Raw genomic sequence first — 22,656 nt, forward strand, 5'->3', positions numbered from 1 at the left:
TACAAAGAATACACGCGAGATGCCAATTTTCTAAATTAAGATTCTAAATTAAGATCAAAATTTTAGAACGTATAAAACAAAGCGATGTCTTGCAATCTGCGAGATGCTATTTCCGCATCCGAAGAAAAAGTAAAATATTTTGTGGACCAAAAAAATTGATTTTACTAAAATGTAGTTTCTTAAATTTCTAACGCTATTTTGTAACGGGTTCTCTCAAATTTCAGTACCGCACAAGTTTATAAATATCGTATACGTGTACCTTGGAAAGTAACGGTTCTTGATTTTCCATTCTCGATTTTCCCCTTTCATTCTCGTATTAATAATTTACCGCGATGAAATACAGTCCAAGATGTTACGATAAATCATCTTTTGTTGGCGATACGCGCCGTGTGTGATATGCTCGCGCGAAACGGCTATCGAGAGATCGATCTCAAAAATTTGTCGACCGGTTCATGGTATCCTGTTAAACCTCAACGCTGATTTGACTTTCACTTTTCGAAGTGGCGAAACCACGTGGATAGCTATCCTTCGTCGCTGAGAGTCGAGCATGATTTTACATATCGGATGTATCTCTTTGATCCATAACCCAATCGCATAACGCTACATATTGCCAATTGCCATCTTTCTCTTTCTCTTTCAAAACAAAAATTCTATTTATTAATCGCAAATGTCATCGCATTGTTACCCTATTATTGCTCGACGTACGCGATCTTTTCTTTAAAGTTGCAATTTTTTCGAGGCCGTTGCAACATCGTATAATATTATAATAATGGTTATGTTATATATATATATGTATATTATTATTTTTATATCAATGCATATTTGTCCTGACGAATCCTCGCAAAGCGAGACTCTTGCACTCGCGCATTTGCTCGGTACATGCATATCGCAGTGCACCGGTAGTTTTCTCGCAATGGTATGTATTACATTAACGTTGTTCCGGAAAGTTCGTAAATACGCCATATACAAGGGGGCTGTTACGGGAGGGCGGATCCCTTTCTCAGGACTGCCGAAGGGCTTCCGCACGTGTTTCAACCAGTCCTTTCTTCATGGTTCCCTAGTAAAAGTGCGTAGGCGTATGCCCTTTAGGGATTAAGAGTCGTGAATTCTCCCATAAAAGGACTCGAGCTTGGCGCTGCAAGAGGGTGTCCCGCGGAATTTCACCAGGGGTTGTCCCTCGCGACTCATGGATTCCTGTTGCGTTAGTTTATCTTTAAATCAGCGTCGAGCGGTTCGCCTGTAATCCCTTGTTTACCGTGTCGTCGCCGACAAAAGATTCGTCGTTCGTGAGAACGAAAGCAGCTCTCCGTGCCTTGGGAGCGTGCACGACTGCGCATGAATACTAATTGGCACCGAGGAAGATGGAATTAGGCAATCATCTTTGCGTGGAGGATATCGCGTGCAGGAGAAGCGATTAGGGCAATTACGGGCCCTAAAGCGGAGCCGTAGGGCAAGAACGCCTATATGTCTCTTTACAGAAAAAATTGTAAAAGCGAATCGTGAAAGATGAAAGTAAAACTTGCGACGTAAATCGATTCGATGCCTATCCTCGAGATTAATCGGGATGAAAATTGATACATGGTTCGATCGACTTTAATCGCGACTTGATTTTACGACGCGAATGAGTTTGCGCAAGTTTAGACTGTCATCGAAAACTTTGCGTTTTTTGTCAACTTCCGGATGACTCGATCAGGAAATCATGGCGTGATCGCGGTTCGCGACTAGCGTGAAAAGTGGGATAGGGTTGCGATTAGCCATGGTTGTTTCGTGTATCGATTGGAAAATTTCAATTTTAGCGAATATTTGTGTTTGCGAATCTAATTATCTCTTTGTCAAACCAGAAGCAAATCTATTGCAGTTATCGATAAATTTTCTCCGATTGCTTTACAAAATTATATTATATATTAACACGCACGTGATTAACATAAAATTGTTTTTATTATTTGCAGGTTGATGTAAATTTTTCTACAAGAAGAGAGAAGAGCAAAAATATTTGGATCACACAAATTGCAAATTTTATATTTCTATATCGATTTCTGATGCGTCTTGGACAAACGAATCCGAAAACTCGTCGGCAGTGCGTCAAAAAGTGCGTTTTTTTTTCTCAAGCACGCAAGAACGCAGAATCAGGAAACCATGGAGGTTTCAAAGTCCATCGTAAGAAATTCCCTTGCCTCATAAACCGTTGCGTCGCGATGCTATTGGCCGCGGGCCTATACAGACCCTATCGTAAAATTGCGTTTGCCTCGTGGCAAGGATGTCAACGATAGCAGGAAATCATGATCCGATCGCCCTACATTTCCAACCGAAACCGGTCAACCTGTCTGCCTCGGGAAAAATCTTTGTTCACCTTGATCGGATTTTCCTCTCCTTTCTTTGAACCTCTCTCTGACAATAATCTCATTAGTACACGGATTTTACATCGGGAAACTGAAAATATCAATATTTATATCCTGTAAAATGTATATTAATGAACTGATGATTCAATTAAATCTGAATTGTGCTGCCATGTCCCTTTGTTTGCAATTTCGCCGTCAATTCGCATAGTTGAGATTTCCTGTAGGTAAGAATACTATAATATTATCTTAATTGCACGCTCATTGGATCCTCTATCATACGCAGGGCACGCAACCAGGCAGCAACGGTCGGTCGATGGCCTCGTAAATTATCCAGGTTTGTCGCCGCGGACAGAAACGAATAGACACCGAGGATATTAGGATATTATGACAGTGAGACACAGCAGTGGCCCGTAGCCGCGGTTGACTTTCTGATCTCCTGGGGATCGGGGACGTCTCTCGGCGCTGATACCACATGACGGAGCGCGTATCGCGCGGCGTGCGTGCGTCAGACGATACGCATAACGGCGCATGGCGCCGAGAAAAATACACACACTCCAAAGATGCAGATTACTTTTCTTCTTCTGTCGCATTCTTTCTTTTCCTTTCTTTCTCTTCTCTTCTCTCTTTTCTTTCTCTCTTCTCCCCGAAAGGAATTATTTTTAAATAATATAAAGCGCGTTTTATTTATAAAACATTATTTAAACATTTATTTTCTATTGGAATAATCGTTGTACGAATATAGAAGAAATATTTATTTGAAACGTGATAATTAAAATTCTTAATAGAAATAATAATTTTAAAAGAATTATCAGAATTATCAGAATTCCTTTTCCTTGAAATAATGACTAAAGTTCTTAGACAATGATTATTTTAAATAATTTTACTTTTAAAAACACTGTGTAAAGTTGATCATTTTGCGTCGCACGTTTTTATATTTATAATAATGAATACGTCAAATCAGCATACTAACGTTAACTTGGTGATGTTAGTTCATCGCCAATGACGAATGTCCGCCGTTTGTAGAATTCCTCGGAAAGCTTAACGATGTATCCACCATTTCAATGCGACGAATTCGTCCCGGCTGAAGAAAGATAAATCGCGCAGATGTCAACAGTATTAGGGCGACATGATCGTGCGAAGGAAGCTTCGGGGGTCTGCGGCAAAACCGACAAGATTTTTCATCCGATGACAAGACTTCTAATTAATGCAGGACTCAGAAATTGCCTACAAAGCAAGACTAAAATAAAAGGGTAAAAGTTACCCGTAAATTTTCAAACCACGAAAGAGAGAGAGAGAGAGAGAGAGAGAGAGAGAGAGAGAGAGAGAGAGAGAGAGAGAGAGAGAGATTAGACTTGTATAGTTTATAAAATAATTTGGTCAAATCAAATACTGTATGTTTTGAAAAATGGGTTATAATTTTTATCACTATTGTTATTATATATCGAAATGTACACTTTTCTATTAAAAAGTGTCCTTTTTATTGTCTAACGCAATTTTTGTGAAAAACAATTTTGCTCAGAATTAAATTCTTTATTTTTAATTTCTTTGTCCATTTTATTTGATACACATTTTGTCTCATTTAATTTAGAAGATAAAAAAGAAAATAATCACATAAACAGAACATTCAACATATACATAAAATCTTTAAACACCTCTCATTCCTTCTTTTTTATTAAATGAATATTTTAAAATGCTACAAATGCCATTTTAGAAACATATTTCTTAAAATTTATAAGACCTTTTAAAATCTAGTATATAATTATGTATGTAGTGCGTGGACAATATTTTAATGTTTACAAGTTGTACACGAATGTGTAGGATATGTGCTGTATTTTTCCAATTAAAACAAAGAATATATGTCTATAGTTTGCATAATACATTAAAACATGTCAAAAAACGAATGCCCTCACACATAGTTTCTCTATCAAATATTAATTTTCTATTAATGAAAGATCGTAAACAATACAAATATTCTCGACACAAACTATTTTAAATTTTATCATATATCATGAGCAAAGATAAGTGAAAAAATATAGTATACAATATTAAATAATTCGAATAATGGCTTCAAAAGTCATTTATTTATTATTCATAGAGAATTTATACAAATGTAAATTAAGCTTTACTTTTGTTAGGTTTAACTTTTGTTGTAAACTAGGCTTTATTAAGCTGGCTTAAATTCCTGGTTTCAGATCGGTGACCGGTTATTTCATTGTCAATCCGCTTCTGTTTACAAGTAGATCAAATACGTAGTCCGCTCAATTACCTGATGTTTTAAATAAAATTTGTTCTTTGATTCTATTTGTAAGTATTATTCTTTGCTTCGATTATATTACTTTAAAATTATTTAAAGGATTTTTTAAGATATAATAATACTCAAATACACAGTAAGATCCTATATATTGTTAACATTATTTCACGTATTGTTATGAATAACTTGATTTCAAAAATATATTTATCTTTGAATATCGATAGATACAATTGAATAAAACGTTTCAAACATTGAAAAATGAAAATCGAAGAATTATTAAATAATAGAATAATTTTATCTTACTATATATCTTTTTTATCAATCGTATTACAAAGCATGCTATAATTATCTAATTATTTCGCTAGATTTATACACAATGTCTGCTATTAAACAAAATATCAGAAATCATCCGAGCAAATGGCTCGACGACGCCGCAGCAAAAGTTTTAAATAACAACATCCAGGAAAATGTTATTGCAACATATACTCATCTCGCAGATCGTCATACTTTGCATAAGAAAATTAATATGTTAAAAAAGAAAAAAGAATACATTGTATCGAAAAATAAGTTTAAAGCGGCAGTAAACGATATTTTATCTAAACGGTTAAAGATATCTGATGTTGCAAAACAACATAACATTGATGAGCATGAACTATATATAGAATATGGAAAATTTAATCAGTCAAAAAGGTCATACCAATATGACAAACTTACATCAGATAATGGAGTTTTTACATTTAGTGAGGAATTTTCATTCTTAGAAGACTTGAAAGTTTGGAAAACAAATCATAATAATTCTAATCGTAATGGTTGCGTTTGTTGCTATTGTGCATTGGAATATTTACTCAATTATGCCTATACATTCGCCTTAACAAAAAAAAAAAAATATCCTCCTACATGGGATAAATATAAACAAGCAGACGAAAAATGGCTGTACGAATTCGAAATGAGACATAGTAAAAAAATTTTGAAGTATTTTTCATCTGTTTGCATAAAAGATATGCTCCGATCGACGAGCGCACGGCAATCGACAGAAAATATCTTGAAACCAAGTACTTCGAGCACCTATCAAGCACCTGGGCAAAAAAAGTTTCATCCATCGGAAATTTACGAAGTAAGTATCATTTTGTGTTAATTTTATATTATTTCATAATAATTTAAAGAATTTTTTAAGAGAAAGAGCAATTCTTAAATATATTATGAAATTCTGTATGTTTATATTATTTCATATATTGTTTCGAAAAACTTTTTGCAAGAAATTATATGTATATCCTCGATACATATGATTCGACAAAAGAAACATCATAAGATAAAAATTGCTAGAATAATCTTACAATTTTTATCTAATAATATCTTTCTTTCGTACATCATATTAGTATCTATCATATGTAACATGTTCTAATTATGTGATTTATTTCGTTAGATTCATAGAAAATTCGATATCAGACAAAGAATTAGAAACTTTTTATACTTCAAAAAACAGTACGAAGAAGTAATAGCAGAAGTTTTAAGTGGAAAAAATGAACTTGAAATTATTGCAAAAAAATATGGAATTATAAATATAGAAGAATATCGGATTTTACATACAATAATACATATATTATTAGACAAACATAAATATTTTGAAGAAAGCGATATTTTTGACAACGCAACCAAAGTTGTTAGTTCAGGTCAAACTATATCAAATACTGTAAAAATGTTTAACAGGCAAAATGTTATTCAAATAAATGTTGATTCATTAACACGAGAATACAACAAATATATGGAGTTAAGAATGATAGGTAAAAACTACAAATATGACAGAAATATAAATGTAAAATATAAAGAGGATTGTGAATATGACAGAAATATAACATTTCTTAACGAATTTTCGTTACTGGAATGTCTGCGGAAAGAAACGTCTCAATTATCTTGCTCTTGCCAAATATGCACATTGGAATATTTCTTTAGTGAATTATATAACTCTACTCTAGAAACAGAGCAAGAATCTCCTTTATGGGATAAACATGGAAAAGCGAATGAAAACTGGAAGTATGAATTTCAAATAAGACATAGCGAAATAATTTCTACATTCAAGCTTGACTGCAAAAAAGATATTCCTATTATATTCCTATGGACGAGCGCATCGCAAATATTTTCGTCATTATTCGATAAAAAAAAAGGTTCAAGTATTTCGAGTACCCGTCTGCAAGAAGACTTTGATCCATTGCAAATTTTGGATGTAAGTATTATTTCGTGTTAATTACAGTATTTCATAATTATTTTGAAAGTATTTTACAATAAGGAGAAATTTTCAAATACACTCATATAGATGCAGTGTAATATTAATATTATTCTATATATTGTTTTAATATCTTTCAAAGAAAATATATATCCTGAATGTCGATACACACAGATACAATAAATTATTATATACAACATCGGAAAGTGAAAATCACGAAAATAATATTACAGTTTTCATCTTACGATGTATCTCTTTTTTATCTATTACATCATAGTATGTTTTAATTATTTGATTTATTTTGTTGTAGATTCATATAATGTCCGATGTTAGAAAAAAGATTAGAGAATATTTAAATTTGAGCAATCGGCTCGAGAAAGCAGCAGAAAAAGTTTTAAATAAAAAAATAAATGTAGCAACCATTGCAGAAAAATATGGATTTAATAAAAAGGAACGTAAAATTTTGAAACAAAAAATTTACATATTAGAGGACAGAAAAAAATATCTTGCATTAAAAGATAATATTGATAAAGCAATAAATAAAATTTTAAATTATAGAAAAAAATATAATACAAAAGAAAGTTTACTCATGGCTGCGAGAAAATATAAAGTTACTTATGAGACATTAGAAAGAGAATTTGACAAATTTTGCCAATTAAAAGTCACATACAAATTTGACCAATCTGTATTAAAACATGGAGTTTTCACATTTATTGAGGAATTTTCGTTACTAGAAAAATTACATCTCTGGAAAACAACAACTCAAGATTGCATTTGTCAAGTTTGCGCATTGGAGTGCGTACTCAAACTGGCTTACATATTCGCTAATATAAGTAAGAAAGAACTTCTAACTTGGGAGAATAAATTAATGCGCGAAAACTGGATATGTGAATTCCAAATGAGACACAGCAAAGAAATTTCTAAATTCTCGAACTACTCTGACTGTAGAAAAGTTAAGTTTCTGACATCAAAAAAAATGAGCGCATCGCAACCATTCGTTGTAGAAAATATCTCAAAACCAAGTACTTCGAGTATCCCTCAAGTAGCTGAGCAAAGAGAGCTTAATCTATTGCAAACTTCCCATGTAAGTATCATTTTGTGTTAATTATATTATTTCATAATCATCAAATTTTTTTTAAATAAAGAGCAATTCAAATATATTATGAAACTCTGTATGTTACAATTATTTCATATATTGTTTTGAAAAACTTTATAAAAGAATATATGTCAATTTTTGAATATCAATATGATCGAACGAAACAAGTGCGCGTTTGACACATCGTAGATAAAAATTGTCAGAATAATCTTACGAGTTTTAACTTATAATATATTTTTTTATTTATCACATCATATAGCATGCATAAATTATTTTTTTGTCTTAGGTTTATATAACGTATATCATAAAGCCTGCTTATTAATTTTTAGTTGTTGCTTTTTCGTAGGTTACTGAATATCATAAAAAAATTAAAAGTTATCTAGAATTAAGAAATAAACTTGAAGCAGCAGCAGTAGATGTTTTAAGTGGAAAAAGAGATGTACAAGCCGCTGTAGAATGTTATGAACTTGATAAAAACATCTTGAATCGTAAACTATATGTCATTAAAAAAATTACAAAGTATTTTACACTAAAACATAAATTTTTCTTAGCAATAAGTGAATATGTAAATGGAGCAAGCTCTCTAAAAGCCGCTGCAAATTACTATGGAATTAATAAAAAATATCTAAAGAACGAAATAAAAGAGTGCGTTTATTGGACTTCACGAGGAAGTATGCGAATACCAATGTACAATATCGAAAATCATCATATGGACCGCCCAGCAATTTTTACACTTAAAGAAGAACTTTTGTTATGGAAAGAATTAGAGGTCTGGAAAAAGACTTCTCAACCATATTGCTTTTGCCAATTATGTGCGATGAAACAACTGTTGAATCTAGCAAATCAATATGCTCAATGTAAAAAGAGATACTCAATACATAAGAATAAAAAAAAAATATGGAATAAAATTGAGGAGTTAGGAATAAAATGGCTGATCAATTTCGAAATGAGATACAATATAATCTCACAAACCTTTTTACCTGATTGTTTAAAAACACCAACTGAAATCCAAAAATTGGCAGACAAATCAAAATCTCCGAGCTTGCTTGTTTCTAAATCACACAGCCGTCGCAGCGGTCTACGAAGAAAAAATTTTAACGAGTCGCAAATTCACACCGCTAAAGATATGTCTACCCAAACAGAAATTACATCTAAGAATGATCTGCCTATGGACCTAACAACTGGTTTATCAAACTAAAATATTAAAAGAGTGGGACTAAGATGTTATCTCTCAAAATTCCGAATTATTGCTTAAATTGCATGATATTTTTTATAAACTATTTTTAATGCATGGTAAAATAAAGAACGTTTAAACTTATTAAAAATAAATAATGATATCGTTTTTTCATCCGAAAATATTAATCATTATATCCTGGTATTAAATTATCGTATTTCCAACGTAATAAATTAAAAATTTAAGAAATGCATCTTTAAAATCTTATCGTAATACGATGAAATGATGCGTTTTGATTGTTCATTTTAATTATCCCATATGATTCAACGAAGAATGACAACTCACTCAAATATTTTTTCGAACAAAATTCCGCGATTTGGACTAGTCAAGAATTATCTTGAGTAGAATCCCGATTTGAAAGATCGCATCAATCACATTTTCCTCGTCCGAATCGTTTCAAATCGATCGTCGTCAATCAACAGCCAGGTGGGTTCCACGTATTTATTTTTATAACAATGAATATATATATATATACACACGCCAAATCAGCATACTAACGTTAACTTGGCGATGTTAATTCATCGCTAATGACGATGTCCGCCGTTTAGAATTCCTCGGAAAACTTAACGACGTATCCACCGTTTCAATGCGATGAATTCGTTCCGGCTGAAAAAAGATAAATCGCACAGATATCAACAATGTTAGGGCGACGTGATTGTGTGAAGGAAGCTTCGGGGGCCTGTGGCAAAACCGACAAGATTTTTCGTCCGATGACAAGACTTCTAATTAATGCAGGACTCAGAAATTGCCTACATTGCAAGATTAAAATAAAAGGGTAAAAGTTACCCGTAAATTTTCAAACCGAGAAAGAGAGAGAGAGAGATTAAACTTGTATAGTTTATAAAATAATTCGGTCAAATCAAATACTGTATGTTTTGAAAAATGGGTTATAACTTTTATCATTATTGTTATTATATATCGAAATGTACACTTTTCTGTAAAAAAAAGTGTCTTTATTGTCTAACGCAATTTTTGTGAAAAACAATTTTGCTCAGAATAAAGTTCTTTTTTTTTAATTTCTTTGTCCATTTTATTTGATACACATTTTGTCTCATTTAATTTAGAAGATAAAAAAGAAAATAATCACATAAATAGAACATATTCAATATATGCATAAAATCTTTAAACATTTCTTATTACTTCTTTTTTATTAAATGAATATTTTAAAATGCTACAAATGCCATTTTAGAAACATATTTCTTAAAATTTAAAACCTTTCAAGATCTAGTACATAATTATGTATGTAGTGCGCGGACAATATTTTTATGTTTACAAGTTGTACATGAATGTGTGTAGGATATGTGCTGTATTTTTCCAATTTGAATAAAGAATGTATGTCTACAGTTTGCATAATACATTAAAACATGTCAAAAAACGAATGCCCTCACACATAGTTTCTCTATCAAATATTAATTTTCTATTAATGAAAGATCGTAAACAATACAAATATTTTCAACACAAACTATTTTAAATTTTATCATATATCATGAGCAAAGATAAGTGAAAAAATATAGTATACAATATTAAATAATTCGAATAATGGCTGCAAAAGTCATTTATTTATTATTCATAGAGAACTTACACAAGTGTAAGTTAAGCTTTACTTTTGTTAGGTTTAACTTTTGTTGTAAACTAGGCTTTATTAAGCTGGCTTAAATTCCTGGTTTCAGATCGGTTATTGGTTATTTCATTGTCAATCCGCTTCTGTTTACAAGTAGATCAAATACGTAGTCCGCTCAATTACCTGATGTTTTAAATAAAATTTGTTCTTTAATTCTATTTGTAAGTATTATTTTTTGCTTCGATTATATTACTTTATAATTATTTAAAGGATTTTTTAAGATATAATAATACTCAAATACACAGTAAGATCATGTATGTTGTTAACATTATTTCATGTATTGTTGTGAAAAACTTGATTTCAAAAAAATATTTATCTTTAAATATCGATAGATACAATTGGACAAACCGTTTCAAACATTGAAAAATGAAAATCAAAGAATTATTAAATAATAGAATAATTTTATCTTACTATATATCTTTTTTATCAATCGTATTACAAAGCATGTTATAATTATTTAATTATTTTGCTAGATTTATACACAATGTCTGCTTTTAAACAAAATATCAGAAATCATCTGAGTAAATGGCTCGACGACGCCGCAACAGAAGTTTTAAATAACAACATCCAGGAAAATGTTATTGCAACATATATTCATCTCGCAGATCGTCATACTTTGAATAAGAAAATTAACATATTAAAAAAGAAAAACGAATATTTTGAATCGAAAAATAAGTTTAAAGCGGCAGTAAACGATATTTTATCTAAACAGTTGAAGATATCTGATGTTGCAAAACAACATAACATTGATGAGCAAGAACTATATAGAGAATATGGAAAATTTAATCAGTCAAAAAGGTCATACCAATATGACAAAGTTACATCAGATAATGGAGTTCTTACATTTATTGACGAATTTTCATTATTGCAAGACTTGCATTTTTGGAAAACAAATGTTCAGAATGGTTGCCTTTGTTGCATTTGTGCATTGGAATATTTACTCAAATATGCCTATACATTCGCCTTAAAAAAAAAGAAAAAATATCCTCCTACATGGGATAAACATAAACAAGCGGATAAAAAATGGCTGTACGAATTCGAAATGAGACATAGTAAAAAAATTTTGAAGTTTCTTTCATCTGTTTGCATAAAAGATATGCTCCGATCGACGAGCGCATGGCAATCGATAGAAAATATCTCGAAACCAAGTACTTCGAGCATCTATCAAGCATCTGGGCAAAGAAAGTTTCATCCATCGGAAATTTACGAAGTAAGTATCATTTTGTGTTAATTTTATATTATTTCATAATAATTTAAAGAATTTTTTAAGAGAAAGAGCAATTCTTAAATATATTATAAAATTCTGTATGTTTATATTATTTCATATATTGTTTCGAAAAACTTTTTGCAAGAAATTATATGTATATTCTCGATACATATGATTCGATAAAAGAAACATCATACGATAAAAATTGCCAGAAAATAATCTTAAATTATCTTATAATTTTTATCGGACAATATACTCTCCTTTCGTACATCATATTAATATCTATCACATGTGACATGTTCTAATTATGTTATTTATTTCGTTAGATTCATAGAAAATTCGATATCAGACAGAGAATTAAAAATTTTTTATACTTGAAAAAACGGTACGGAAAAGTAATAACAGAAGTTTTAAGTGGAAAAAATGATCTTGAAATTATTGTACAAAAATATGGAAGTTATGAAGAATGTCGGATTTTACATACAATAATAAATATATTATTAGACAAACAAGAATATTTTAATGAAAGAGATATTTTTAAGAACGCAATTAAAGTTGTTCTTTCAGGTCAAACTGTACAAGATACCGTTCAAATATTTAACAATATGCTAAATATTAATCAAGTAAATGTTGATTCATTGACAGAAGAATATAACAAATATATGCAGTTAAGAATGATGGATAAAGAGTACGAATATGACAGAAATATAAATGTAAAATATAAAGAGGATTGTGAATATGACAGAAATATAACATTTATTAATGAATGTTCGTTACTGAAACATTGGAAAGAAATGTCTCAACCATCTTGCTTTTGCCAAATTTGCGCATTGGAATATTTGTTTAATACATCTTATGAATGTATTCTAGAAAAAAGGGAAGAATCTCCTTTATGGAATAAATATGGAAAAGCGAATGAAAACTGGATGTATGAATTTGAAATAAGACATAGCGAAAAAATTTCCAAATTAGCGCCTGACTGCGAAAAAGATATTCCTATTATATTCCTATGGACGAGCGCATCGCAAATATTTTCGTCATTATTCGAGAAAAAAAAAAGTACAAGTATTTCGAGTATCCATCTGCAAGAAGACTTTGATCCATTGCAAATTTCCGATGTAAGTATTATTTCGTGTTAATTACACTATTTCATAATTATTTTGAAAGTATTTTACAATAAGGAGAAATTTTCAAATACACTCATATAGATGCAGTGTAATATTAATATTATTCTATATATTGTTTTAATATCTTTCAAAGAAAATATATATCCTGAATGTTGATACACACAGATACAATAAATTATTATTATATGCAACATCGGAAAGTGAAAATCATGAAAATAATATTACAGTTTTCATCTTACGACGTATCTCTTTTTTATCTATTACATCATAGTATGTTTTAATTATTTGATTTATTTTGTTGTAGATTCATATAATGTCCGATGTTAGAAAAAAAATTAGAAAATATTTAAATTTGAGCAATCGACTCGAGAAAGCAGCAGAAAAAGTTTTAAATAAAAAAATAAATGTAGCAACCGTTGCAGAAAAATATGGATTTAATAAAAAGGAATGTAAAATTTTTAAACAAAAAATTTACATATTAGAAGACAGAAAAAAATATCTTGCATTAAAAGATAATATTGATAAAGCAATAAATAAAATTTTAAATTATAGGAAAAAATATAATACAAAAGAAAGTTTACTTATGGCTGCGGGAAAATATAATATTACTTATGAGATATTAGAAAGAGAATTTGACAAATTTTGCCAATTAAAAATCACATACAAATTTGACCAAACTGTAAAACATGGAGTTTTCACATTTATTGAAGAATTTTCGTTACTAGAAAAATTACATCTCTGGAAAACAACAACTCAAGATTGCATTTGTCAAATTTGCGCATTGGAGTGCGTACTCAAACTGGCTTACATATTCGCTAATATAAGTAAGAAAGAACTTCTAACTTGGGAGAATAAAATGATACGCGAAAACTGGATATGTGAATTCCAAATGAGACACAGCAAAGAAATTTCTAAATTTTCGAACTATTGTGACTGTAGAAAAGTTAACCTTCTGACATCAAAAAAAATGAGCGCATCGCAACCATTCGTTGCAGAAAATATCTCAAAACCAAGTACTTCGAGTATTCCTCAAGTAGCTGAGCAAAGAGAGCTTCATCTATTGGAAACTTCCCATGTAAGTATCATTTTGTGTTAATTATATTATTTCATAATCATCAAATTTTTTTTAAATAAAGAGCAATTCAAATATATTATGAAATTATGTATGTTAATATTATTTCATATATTGTTTTGAAAAACTTTATAAGAGAATATATGTCTATTTTTGAATATCAATATGATCGAACGAAACAAGTACGCGTTTGACACAAGTAGATAAAAATTGTCGGAATAATCTTACGATTTTTAACTTGTAATATATTTTTTTATTTATCACATCATATAGCATGCATAAATTATTTTTTTGTCTTAGGTTCATATAATGTATACCATAAAGGCTGCTTATTAATTTTTAGTTGTTGTTTTCTCGTAGGTTACTAAATATTATAAAAAAATTAAAAGTTATCTAGAATTAAGAAATAAACTTGAAGCAGCAGCAGTAGATGTTTTAAGTGGAAAGAAGGATATACAAGCCGCTTTAGTATTTTATGAACTTGATAAAAACATCTTGAATCGTAAATTAGATGTCATTAAAAAAATAACAAAATATTTTACACTAAAATGTAAATTTTTCTTAGCAATAAGTGAATATGTAATTGGAGCAAGCTCTGTAAAAGCCGCTGCAAATTACTATGGAATTAGTCAAAAAAATCTAAAGAACGAAATAAAAGAGTGCGTTTATTGGACTTCACGAGGGAGTATCCGATTACCAATATACAATATCGACGATCAACATGTGGACCGCCCAGCAATTTTTACACTTAAAGAAGAACGTTTGTTATGGAAAGAATTAGAACTCTGGAAAAAGACTTCTCAACCATATTGCTTTTGCCAATTATGTGCGATGGAACAACTGTTGAATCTAACAAATCAATATGTTCAATACAAAAAGAGATACTCAATACATAATAATAAAATAAAAAAATGCAATAAAATTAAGGAATTAGGAACAAAATGGCTGATCAATTTCGAAATGAGATACAATATAATCTCACGAGCCTTATTACCTAATTGTTTAAAAATACCAATTGAAATCCAAAAATTGGCAAACAAATCAAAATCTTCGAGGTTGCTTGTTTCTAAACCTTCGAAATTGCTTGTTTTTAAATTACACAGCCGTCGCAGCGGTGTACGAAGAAAAAATTTTAACCAGTCGCAAATTCACACCGCTAAAGATATGTCTACCCAAAGAGAAATTACATCTGTTGCTAAGAATGATCAGCCTATGGACCTAACAACTGGTTTTTCAAACTAAAATATTAAAAGGGAGGGACTAAGATGTTATCTTTCAAAATTCCGAATTTTTGCTTAAATTGCATGATATTTTTTATAAATTATTTTTAATGCATGGTAAAATAAAGGACGTTTCAACTTATTAAAAATAAATATTGGTATCGTTTTTTCATCCTAAAATATTAATCATTATATCCTGGTATTAAATTATTGTATTTCCAACGTAATAAATTAAAAATTTAAGAAATGCATCTCTTTAAAATCTTATCGTAATACGATGAAATAATGCGTTTTGATTGTTCATTTTAATTATCCCATATTATGATTCAATGAAGAATGACGACTCACTCAAATATTTTTTCGAACAAAATTCCGCGATTTGGGCTAGTCAAGAACTATCTTGAGTAGAATCCCGATTTGAAAGATCACATCAATCACATTTTTCTCGTCCGAATCGTTTCAAATCGATCGTCGTAATCAACTGCCAGGTGGGTTCCACGTATTTATTTTTATAACAATGAATACGCCAAATCAGCATACTAACGTTAACTTGGTAATGTTAGTTCATCGCCAATGGCGATGTCCGCCGTTTATAGAATTCCTCGGAAAGCTTAACGACGTATCCACCGTCTCAATGCGATGAATTCGTCCCGGCTGAAGAAAGATAAATCGCGCAGATATCAACAGTGTTAGGGCGACATGATCGTGCGAAGGAAGCTTCGGGAGCCTGCGGCAAAGCTGACAAGATTTTTCGTTCGATGACAAGACTTCTAATTAATGCAGGACTCAGAAATTGCCTACAAAGCAAGATTAAAAATAAAAGGGTAAAAGTTACCCGTAAATTTTCAAACCAAGAAAGAGAGAGAGAGAGAGAGAGAGAGAGAGAGAGATTAAACTTGTATATTTTATAAAATAATTCGGTCAAATCAAATACTGTATGTTTTGAAAAATGGGTTATAACTTTTATCATTATTGTTATTATATATCGAAATGTACACTTTTCTGTATAAAAAGTGTTCTTTTTATTGTCTAACGCAGTTTTTATGAAAAACAATTTTGCTCAGAATAAAGTTCATTCTTTTTAAATTCCTTTGTCCATTTTATTTGATACACATTTTGTCTCATTTAATTTAGAAGATAAAAAAGAAAATAATCACATAAATAGAACATATTCAACATATACATAAAATCTTTAAACTTTTTCTCATTACCCTTTTTTTTTTATTAAATGAATATTTTAAAATGCCACAAATGCCATTTTAGAAACATATTTCTTAAAATTTATAAGACCTTTTAATATCTAGTATATAATTATGTATGTAGTGCGCGGACAATATTTTAATGTTTACAAGTTGTACAGGAATGTGTAGAATATGTGCTGTATTTTTCCAATTTGAATAAAGAATGTATGTCTACAGTTTGTACAATACATTAAAACATGTCAAAAAACGAATGCTCTCACACATAGTTTCTCTATCAAATATTAATTTTTTATTAATGAAAGATCGTAAACAATACAAATATTCTCGACACAAACTATTTTAAATTTTATCATATATCATGAGCAAAGATAAGTGAAAAAATATAGTATACAATATTAAATAATTCGAATAATGGCTGCAAAAGTCATTTATTTATTATTCATAGAGAATTTATACAAATGTAAGTTAAGCTTTACTTTTGTTAGGTTTAACTTTTGTTGTAAACTAGGCTTTATTAAGCTGGCTTAAATTCCTGATTTCAGATCGGTGACCGATTATTTTATTGTCAATCCGCTTCTGTTTACAAGTAGATCAAATACGTAGTCCGTTCAATTACCTGATGTTTTAAATAAAATTTGTTCTTTCATTCTATTTGTAAGTATTATTTATTGCTTCGATTATACTACTTTATAATTATTTAAAGGATTTTTTAAAATATAATAATACTCAAATACACAGTAAGATCCTGTATATTGTTAACATTATTTCATGTATTGTTGTGAATAACTTGGTTTCAAAAAAATATTTATCTTTGAATATCGATAGATACAATTGGATAAAACGTTTCAAACATTGAAAAATGAAAATCGAAGAATTATTAAATAATAGAATAATTTTATCTTACTATATATCTTTTTTATCAATCGTATTACAAAGCATGCTATAATTATCTAATTATTTCGCTAGATTTATACACAATGTCTGCTATTAAACAAAATATCATAAATCATCTGAGCAAATGGCTCGACGACGCCGCAGAAGAAGTTTTAAATAACAACACCCAGGAAAATGTTATTGCACCATATATTCATTTCGCAGATCGTCATACTTTGAATAAGAAAATTAACATATTAAAAAAAAAAAACGAATATTTTCAATCAAAAAATAAGTTTAAAGCGGCAGTAAACGATATTTTATCTAAACAGTTAAAGATATCTGATGTTGCAAAACAACATAACATTGATGAGCATGAACTATATAAAGAATATCAAAAATTTAATCAGTCAAAAATTTCATACCAATATGACAAAGTTACATCAGATAATGGAGTTTTTACATTTATTGAAGAATTTTCATTATTGCAAGACTTGCATTTTTGGAAAACAAATGTTCAGAATGGTTGCCTTTGTTGCATTTGTGCATTGGAATATTTATTCTATTGGGCCTATACATTCGCCTTTACAAATAAGAAAAAATATCCTCCTACATGGAATATATATAAACAAGCAGACGAAAAATGGCTGTATGAATTCGAAATGAGACATAGCAAAGAAATTTTGAAGTTTTTTTCATCTGTTTGCATAAAAGATACGCTCCGATCGACGAGCGCATGGCAATCGATAGAAAATATCTCGAAACCAAGTACTTCGAGCATCTATCAAGCACCTGGGCAAAGAAAGTTTCATCAATCGGAAATTTACGAAGTAAGTATCATTTTGTGTTAATTTTATATTATTTCATAATAATTTAAAGAATTTTTTAAGAGAAAGAGCAATTCTCAAATATATTATGAAATTCTGTATGTTTATATTATTTCATATATTGTTTCGAAAAACTTTTTGCAAGAAAATATATGTATATCCTCGATACATATGATTCGACAAAAAGAAACATCATACGATAAAAATTGCGATATAAATAGAAAATAATCTTACAATTTTTATCTGACAATATACTCTCCTTTCGTACATCATATTAATATCTATCACATATAACATGTTCTAATTATGTTATTTATTTCGTTAGATTCATAGAAAATTCGATATCAGACAGAGAATTAGAAATTTTTTATACTTGAAAAAACGGTACGGAAAAATAATAACAGAAGTTTTAAGTGGAAAAAATGATCTTGAAATTATTGCACAAAAATATGGAATTTATGAAGAATGTCGGATTTTACATACAATAATAAATATATTATTAGACAAACAAGAATATTTTAATGAAAGAGATATTTTTAAGAACGCAATTAAAGTTATTCTTTCAGGTCAAACTATACAAGATACCGTTCAAATATTTAACATGATGTTAAATATTAATCAAGTAAATGTTGATTCATTGACAGAAGAATATAACAAATATATGCAGTTAAGAATGATGAATAAAGAGTACGAATATGACAGAAATATAAATGTAAAATATAAAGAGGATTGTGAATATGACAGAAATGTTACATTTATTAATGAATTTTCCTTACTAGACCATCTGTGGGAAGAAATGTTTCAATCATCTTGCTTTTGCCAAATTTGCACATTGGAATATTTCTTTAATACATCTTATAACTTTAGCCTAGAAATAGAGAAAGAATCTCCTGTATGGAATAAACATGGAGAAGCGAATGAAAACTGGATGTATGAATTTGAAATAAGACATAGCGAAAAAATTTCTACATTCGTGCTTGACTGCAAAAAAGATATTCCTATTATATTCCTATGGACTAGCGCATCGCAAATATTTTCGTCATTATTCGATAAAAAAAAAAGTTCAAGTATTTCGAGTACCCATCTGCAAGAAGACTTTGATCCATTGCAAATTTCCGATGTAAGTATTATTTCGTGTGTTAATTACAGTATTTTATAATTATTTTGAAAGTATTTTACAATAAAGAGAAATTTTCAAATACACTCATATAGATGCAGTGTAATATTAATATTATTCTGTATATTGTTTTAATATCTTTCAAAGAAAATATATATCCTGAATAGTTGATACACACAGATGCAATAAATTATTGTTATATGCAACATCGGAAAGTGAAAATCACGAAAATAATATTACAGTTTTCATCTTACGATGTATCTCTTTTTTATCTATTACATCATAGTATGTTTTAATTATTTGATTTATTTTGTTGTAGATTCATATAATGTCCGATGTTAGAAAAAAGATTAGAGAATATTTAAATTTGAGCAATCGACTCGAGGAAGCAGCAGAAAAAGTTTTAAATAAAAAAATAGATGTAGAAACTGTTGCAAAAGAATATGGATTTAATTCTAAAAAGGATCGTGAGATTTTGGACGAAAAAATTTACATATTAAAGGACAGAAAAAAATATCTTGCATTAAAAGATAATATTGATAAAGCAATAAATGAAATTTTAAATGATAAAAAAAAATATTATGTAAAAGAAAGTTTAGTCAAGGCTGCGAAAAAATATAATATTACTTATGAGACATTAGAAAGAGAATTTGACAAATTTTGCCAATTAAAAATCACATACAAATTTGACCAATCTGTATTAAAACATGGAGTTTTCACATTTATTGAAGAATTTTCGTTACTAGAAAAATTACATCTCTGGAAAACAACAACTGAAGATTGCACTTGTCAAGTTTGCGCATTGGAATGCGTACTCAAACTGGCTTACATATTCGCTAATATAAGTATGAAAGAACTTCTACCTTGGGAGAATAAAATAGAGCGCGAAAACTGGATATGTGAATTCCAAATGAGACACAGTAAAGAAATTTCTAAATTCTCGAACTATTCTGACTGTAGAAAAGTTAAGCTTCTGACATCAAAAAAAATGAGCGCATCGCAATCATCCATTCAATCATTGATTTCAACCGTTGTAGAAAATATCTTAAAATCAAGTACTTCGAGTATCCATCAAGCAGGTGAGCAAAGAGAGCTTAATCTATTGCAAACTTCGCATGTAAGTATCATTTTGTGTTAATTATATTATTTCATAATCATCAAATTTTTTTTAAATAAAGAGCAATTCAAATATATTATGAAACTCTGTATGTTACAATTATTTCATATATTGTTTTGAAAAACTTTGCAAGAGAATATATGTCTATTTTTGAATATCAATATGATCTAACAAAACGAGTGCGCGTTTGACACATCATAAATAAAAATTGGCAGAATAATCTTACGATTTTTAACTTGTATATTTTTTTATTTATCGTTTCATATAGCATGCATAAAAATTATTTTTTTGTCTTAAGTTCATGTAATGGTCAATATCAAATCAAAAATTATAAATCATCTGTACTTAATATGTAAAGCAAATGATACAAAGTATCTCTTTTCGTTTAAAAATATCTAAACAAATATTCTTCAATGACTCTTTCTCCAAAATTATTCTTAAGTAATTAAATGCTTTCAATATATTTGTACGTTAATAATGCTAATTCTAAATTTTTTATGATTTATTCAATAAATAAAATTGGAATATTATGTTACGTAGTGCTATTTTATAACTATTGTCAACATATTCATAACATTGCAAACAACAATAATGCATATAATTCTCTAGCAAAATAAGATCAATAATTTATATAAAGTTCATCATCTTTTATCAGCCTAATCAGGCCAGTATAGTTATTGATGTAGTTTCACTGATTATTAGAAATATAAACGCATTGCAGATTGTTAATCCGAACAAAAAAATCATATATTTTTAAAATAGTATAAAACAAATGTGTATATATATATATATATATATATATATATATATATATATATATATATATATATATATACAGGGTGACCCATTTTAACTTAGGCAGCCAAATAACTCGAAAAATAAGCAAGATAGAGAAAAATGTTTTAGACAAAAGTTGTATGGTTTCGAGGGGGCCATAAGATGGTATCATTGGTTTGACCTTGAAGAGTCATTTGAAGGTCACGTGAAGGTCACTTCAATTTTTTTAAATGGAACATCCTATATATTTTTGTACATTCTTGTAGCTCATCTCGAGAGCTTTCCAAAACACTATAATTAAGTACATTTTCGTTAAGTACTTTTTGAGTTATGAGGCTTGAAATAATTTCTTAATTTTACATAAACCGTAAAATATCTTGTAAAATATTCATTTTTCGATTACCTTACCTTAATAGTTTTATGTACAAAATAATGAGAGGAATCAATTGGTGTAAAGAAAACACATAGGTGTTTCGAAGAAAAAATATGTAATTTGCAATTAACAATTCCATATTTTTTCTTAAAAACAACTATGTGTTTTCTTTACACCAATTGATTCCTCTCATTATTTTGTACATAAAAGTATTAAGGTAAGATAATCGAAAAATGAATATTTTACAAGATATTTTACGGTTTATGTAAAATTAAGAAATTATTTCAAGCATCATAACTCAAAAAGTACTTAACGGAAAGGTACTTAATTATAGTGTTTTGGAAAGCTCTCGAAATAAGCTACAAGAATGTACAAAAATATATAGGGTATTCCATTTAAAAAAATTGAAGTGACCTTCACGTGACCTTCAAATGACTCTTCAAGGTCAAACCAATGATACCATCTTATGGCCCCCTCGAAACCATACAACTTTTGTCTAAAACATTTTTCTCTATCTTGCTTATTTTTCGAGTTATTTGGCTGCCTAAGTTAAAATGGGTCACCCTGTATATATGTATATATGTGTGTGTACATATAAACAGCAAGAAAGAGGCCATACATATTTTTTTAAATATAGGGAAGTTAAGCATGTCGCTTAAATATATGTATTTTAAGCAGCGTTATTATATATTTATTTTGCAAATTCTGGCAAAATCTTAAATTTGATTATTCAGTGATATTACTTCAGTCGATATATATTTATACTGGAGTTAGAAATACGCATTTCGCGCAGTTGTTTTTGTTATTCTTATCCAGATATTTGTTTTCATATCTATTTTGCAAGTATCTTCTTTCGCACCAAATATATAAAATTTTTTAAAGGATTTTTTTCGAATTACGAATGGCGCGTGCGAATGGTCATCCGTTCGTACATGCATGTGTATATGTATGTGTATGTATGTATGTGTGAGATACAGTTTTA

At 29.3% G+C, this 22,656-nt stretch overlaps 1 protein-coding gene and 1 pseudogene across 4 annotated transcripts in view; both read left to right on the forward strand.

Moving 5' to 3' along the window:
* LOC145973178 (uncharacterized) overlaps positions 1–22,656 on the forward strand; it is a 31,454-nt pseudogene that overhangs the window by 7,351 nt on the left and 1,447 nt on the right. Inside the window, exons 4-9 of the transcript XR_014439383.1 lie at positions 1,950–2,157; positions 2,623–3,589; positions 4,532–4,643; positions 4,956–5,704; positions 6,014–6,811; positions 19,727–20,524. The product of XR_014439383.1 is annotated as an uncharacterized LOC145973178 (transcript). The remainder of the gene's footprint in view (positions 1–1,949; positions 2,158–2,622; positions 3,590–4,531; positions 4,644–4,955; positions 5,705–6,013; positions 6,812–19,726; positions 20,525–22,656) is intronic.
* On the forward strand, positions 9,107–16,334 carry LOC145973694 (uncharacterized). 3 transcript variants are annotated; one of them, XR_014439540.1, is made up of 8 exons: positions 9,107–9,567; positions 9,690–9,916; positions 10,812–10,923; positions 11,236–11,972; positions 12,296–13,087; positions 13,401–14,171; positions 14,529–15,876; positions 15,952–16,334. XR_014439540.1 is itself a non-coding variant. In XM_083103245.1 (7 exons), exons 4-7 carry the CDS (start codon positions 11,247–11,249, stop codon positions 14,050–14,052), a joined length of 2,055 nt encoding a protein of 684 aa, XP_082959371.1. In that variant the 5' UTR covers positions 9,107–9,567; positions 9,690–9,916; positions 10,812–10,923; positions 11,236–11,246; the 3' UTR covers positions 14,053–14,142. The 3 variants fall into 3 exon arrangements, 1 of the variants encoding a protein (XP_082959371.1); XR_014439541.1 differs by having other exon boundaries at positions 15,985–16,334; XM_083103245.1 differs by lacking the exons at positions 14,529–15,876; positions 15,952–16,334 and having other exon boundaries at positions 13,401–13,920; positions 14,036–14,142.

This window comes from Camponotus vicinus, unplaced genomic scaffold (genome assembly GCF_025532165.1).
Source record: "Camponotus vicinus isolate PSW18456_S1 unplaced genomic scaffold, iyCamVici1.0 SCAF_6, whole genome shotgun sequence".
Classification (NCBI taxonomy): Eukaryota; Metazoa; Arthropoda; class Insecta; order Hymenoptera; family Formicidae; genus Camponotus; species Camponotus vicinus.

What these genes read in the sequence shown, in the direction of transcription:
- LOC145973694 (XM_083103245.1), top strand. Translation starts at nt 11,247, where the DNA reads ATGTCTGCTTTTAAACAAAATATCAGAAATCATCTGAGTAAATGGCTC. An exon ending in ATCCATCGGAAATTTACGAA is followed by an intron (nt 11,973 to 12,295) that starts GTAAGTATCATT and finishes TTATTTCGTTAG; the next exon opens with ATTCATAGAAAATTCGATAT. An exon ending in ATCCATTGCAAATTTCCGAT is followed by an intron (nt 13,088 to 13,400) that starts GTAAGTATTATT and finishes ATTTTGTTGTAG; the next exon opens with ATTCATATAATGTCCGATGT.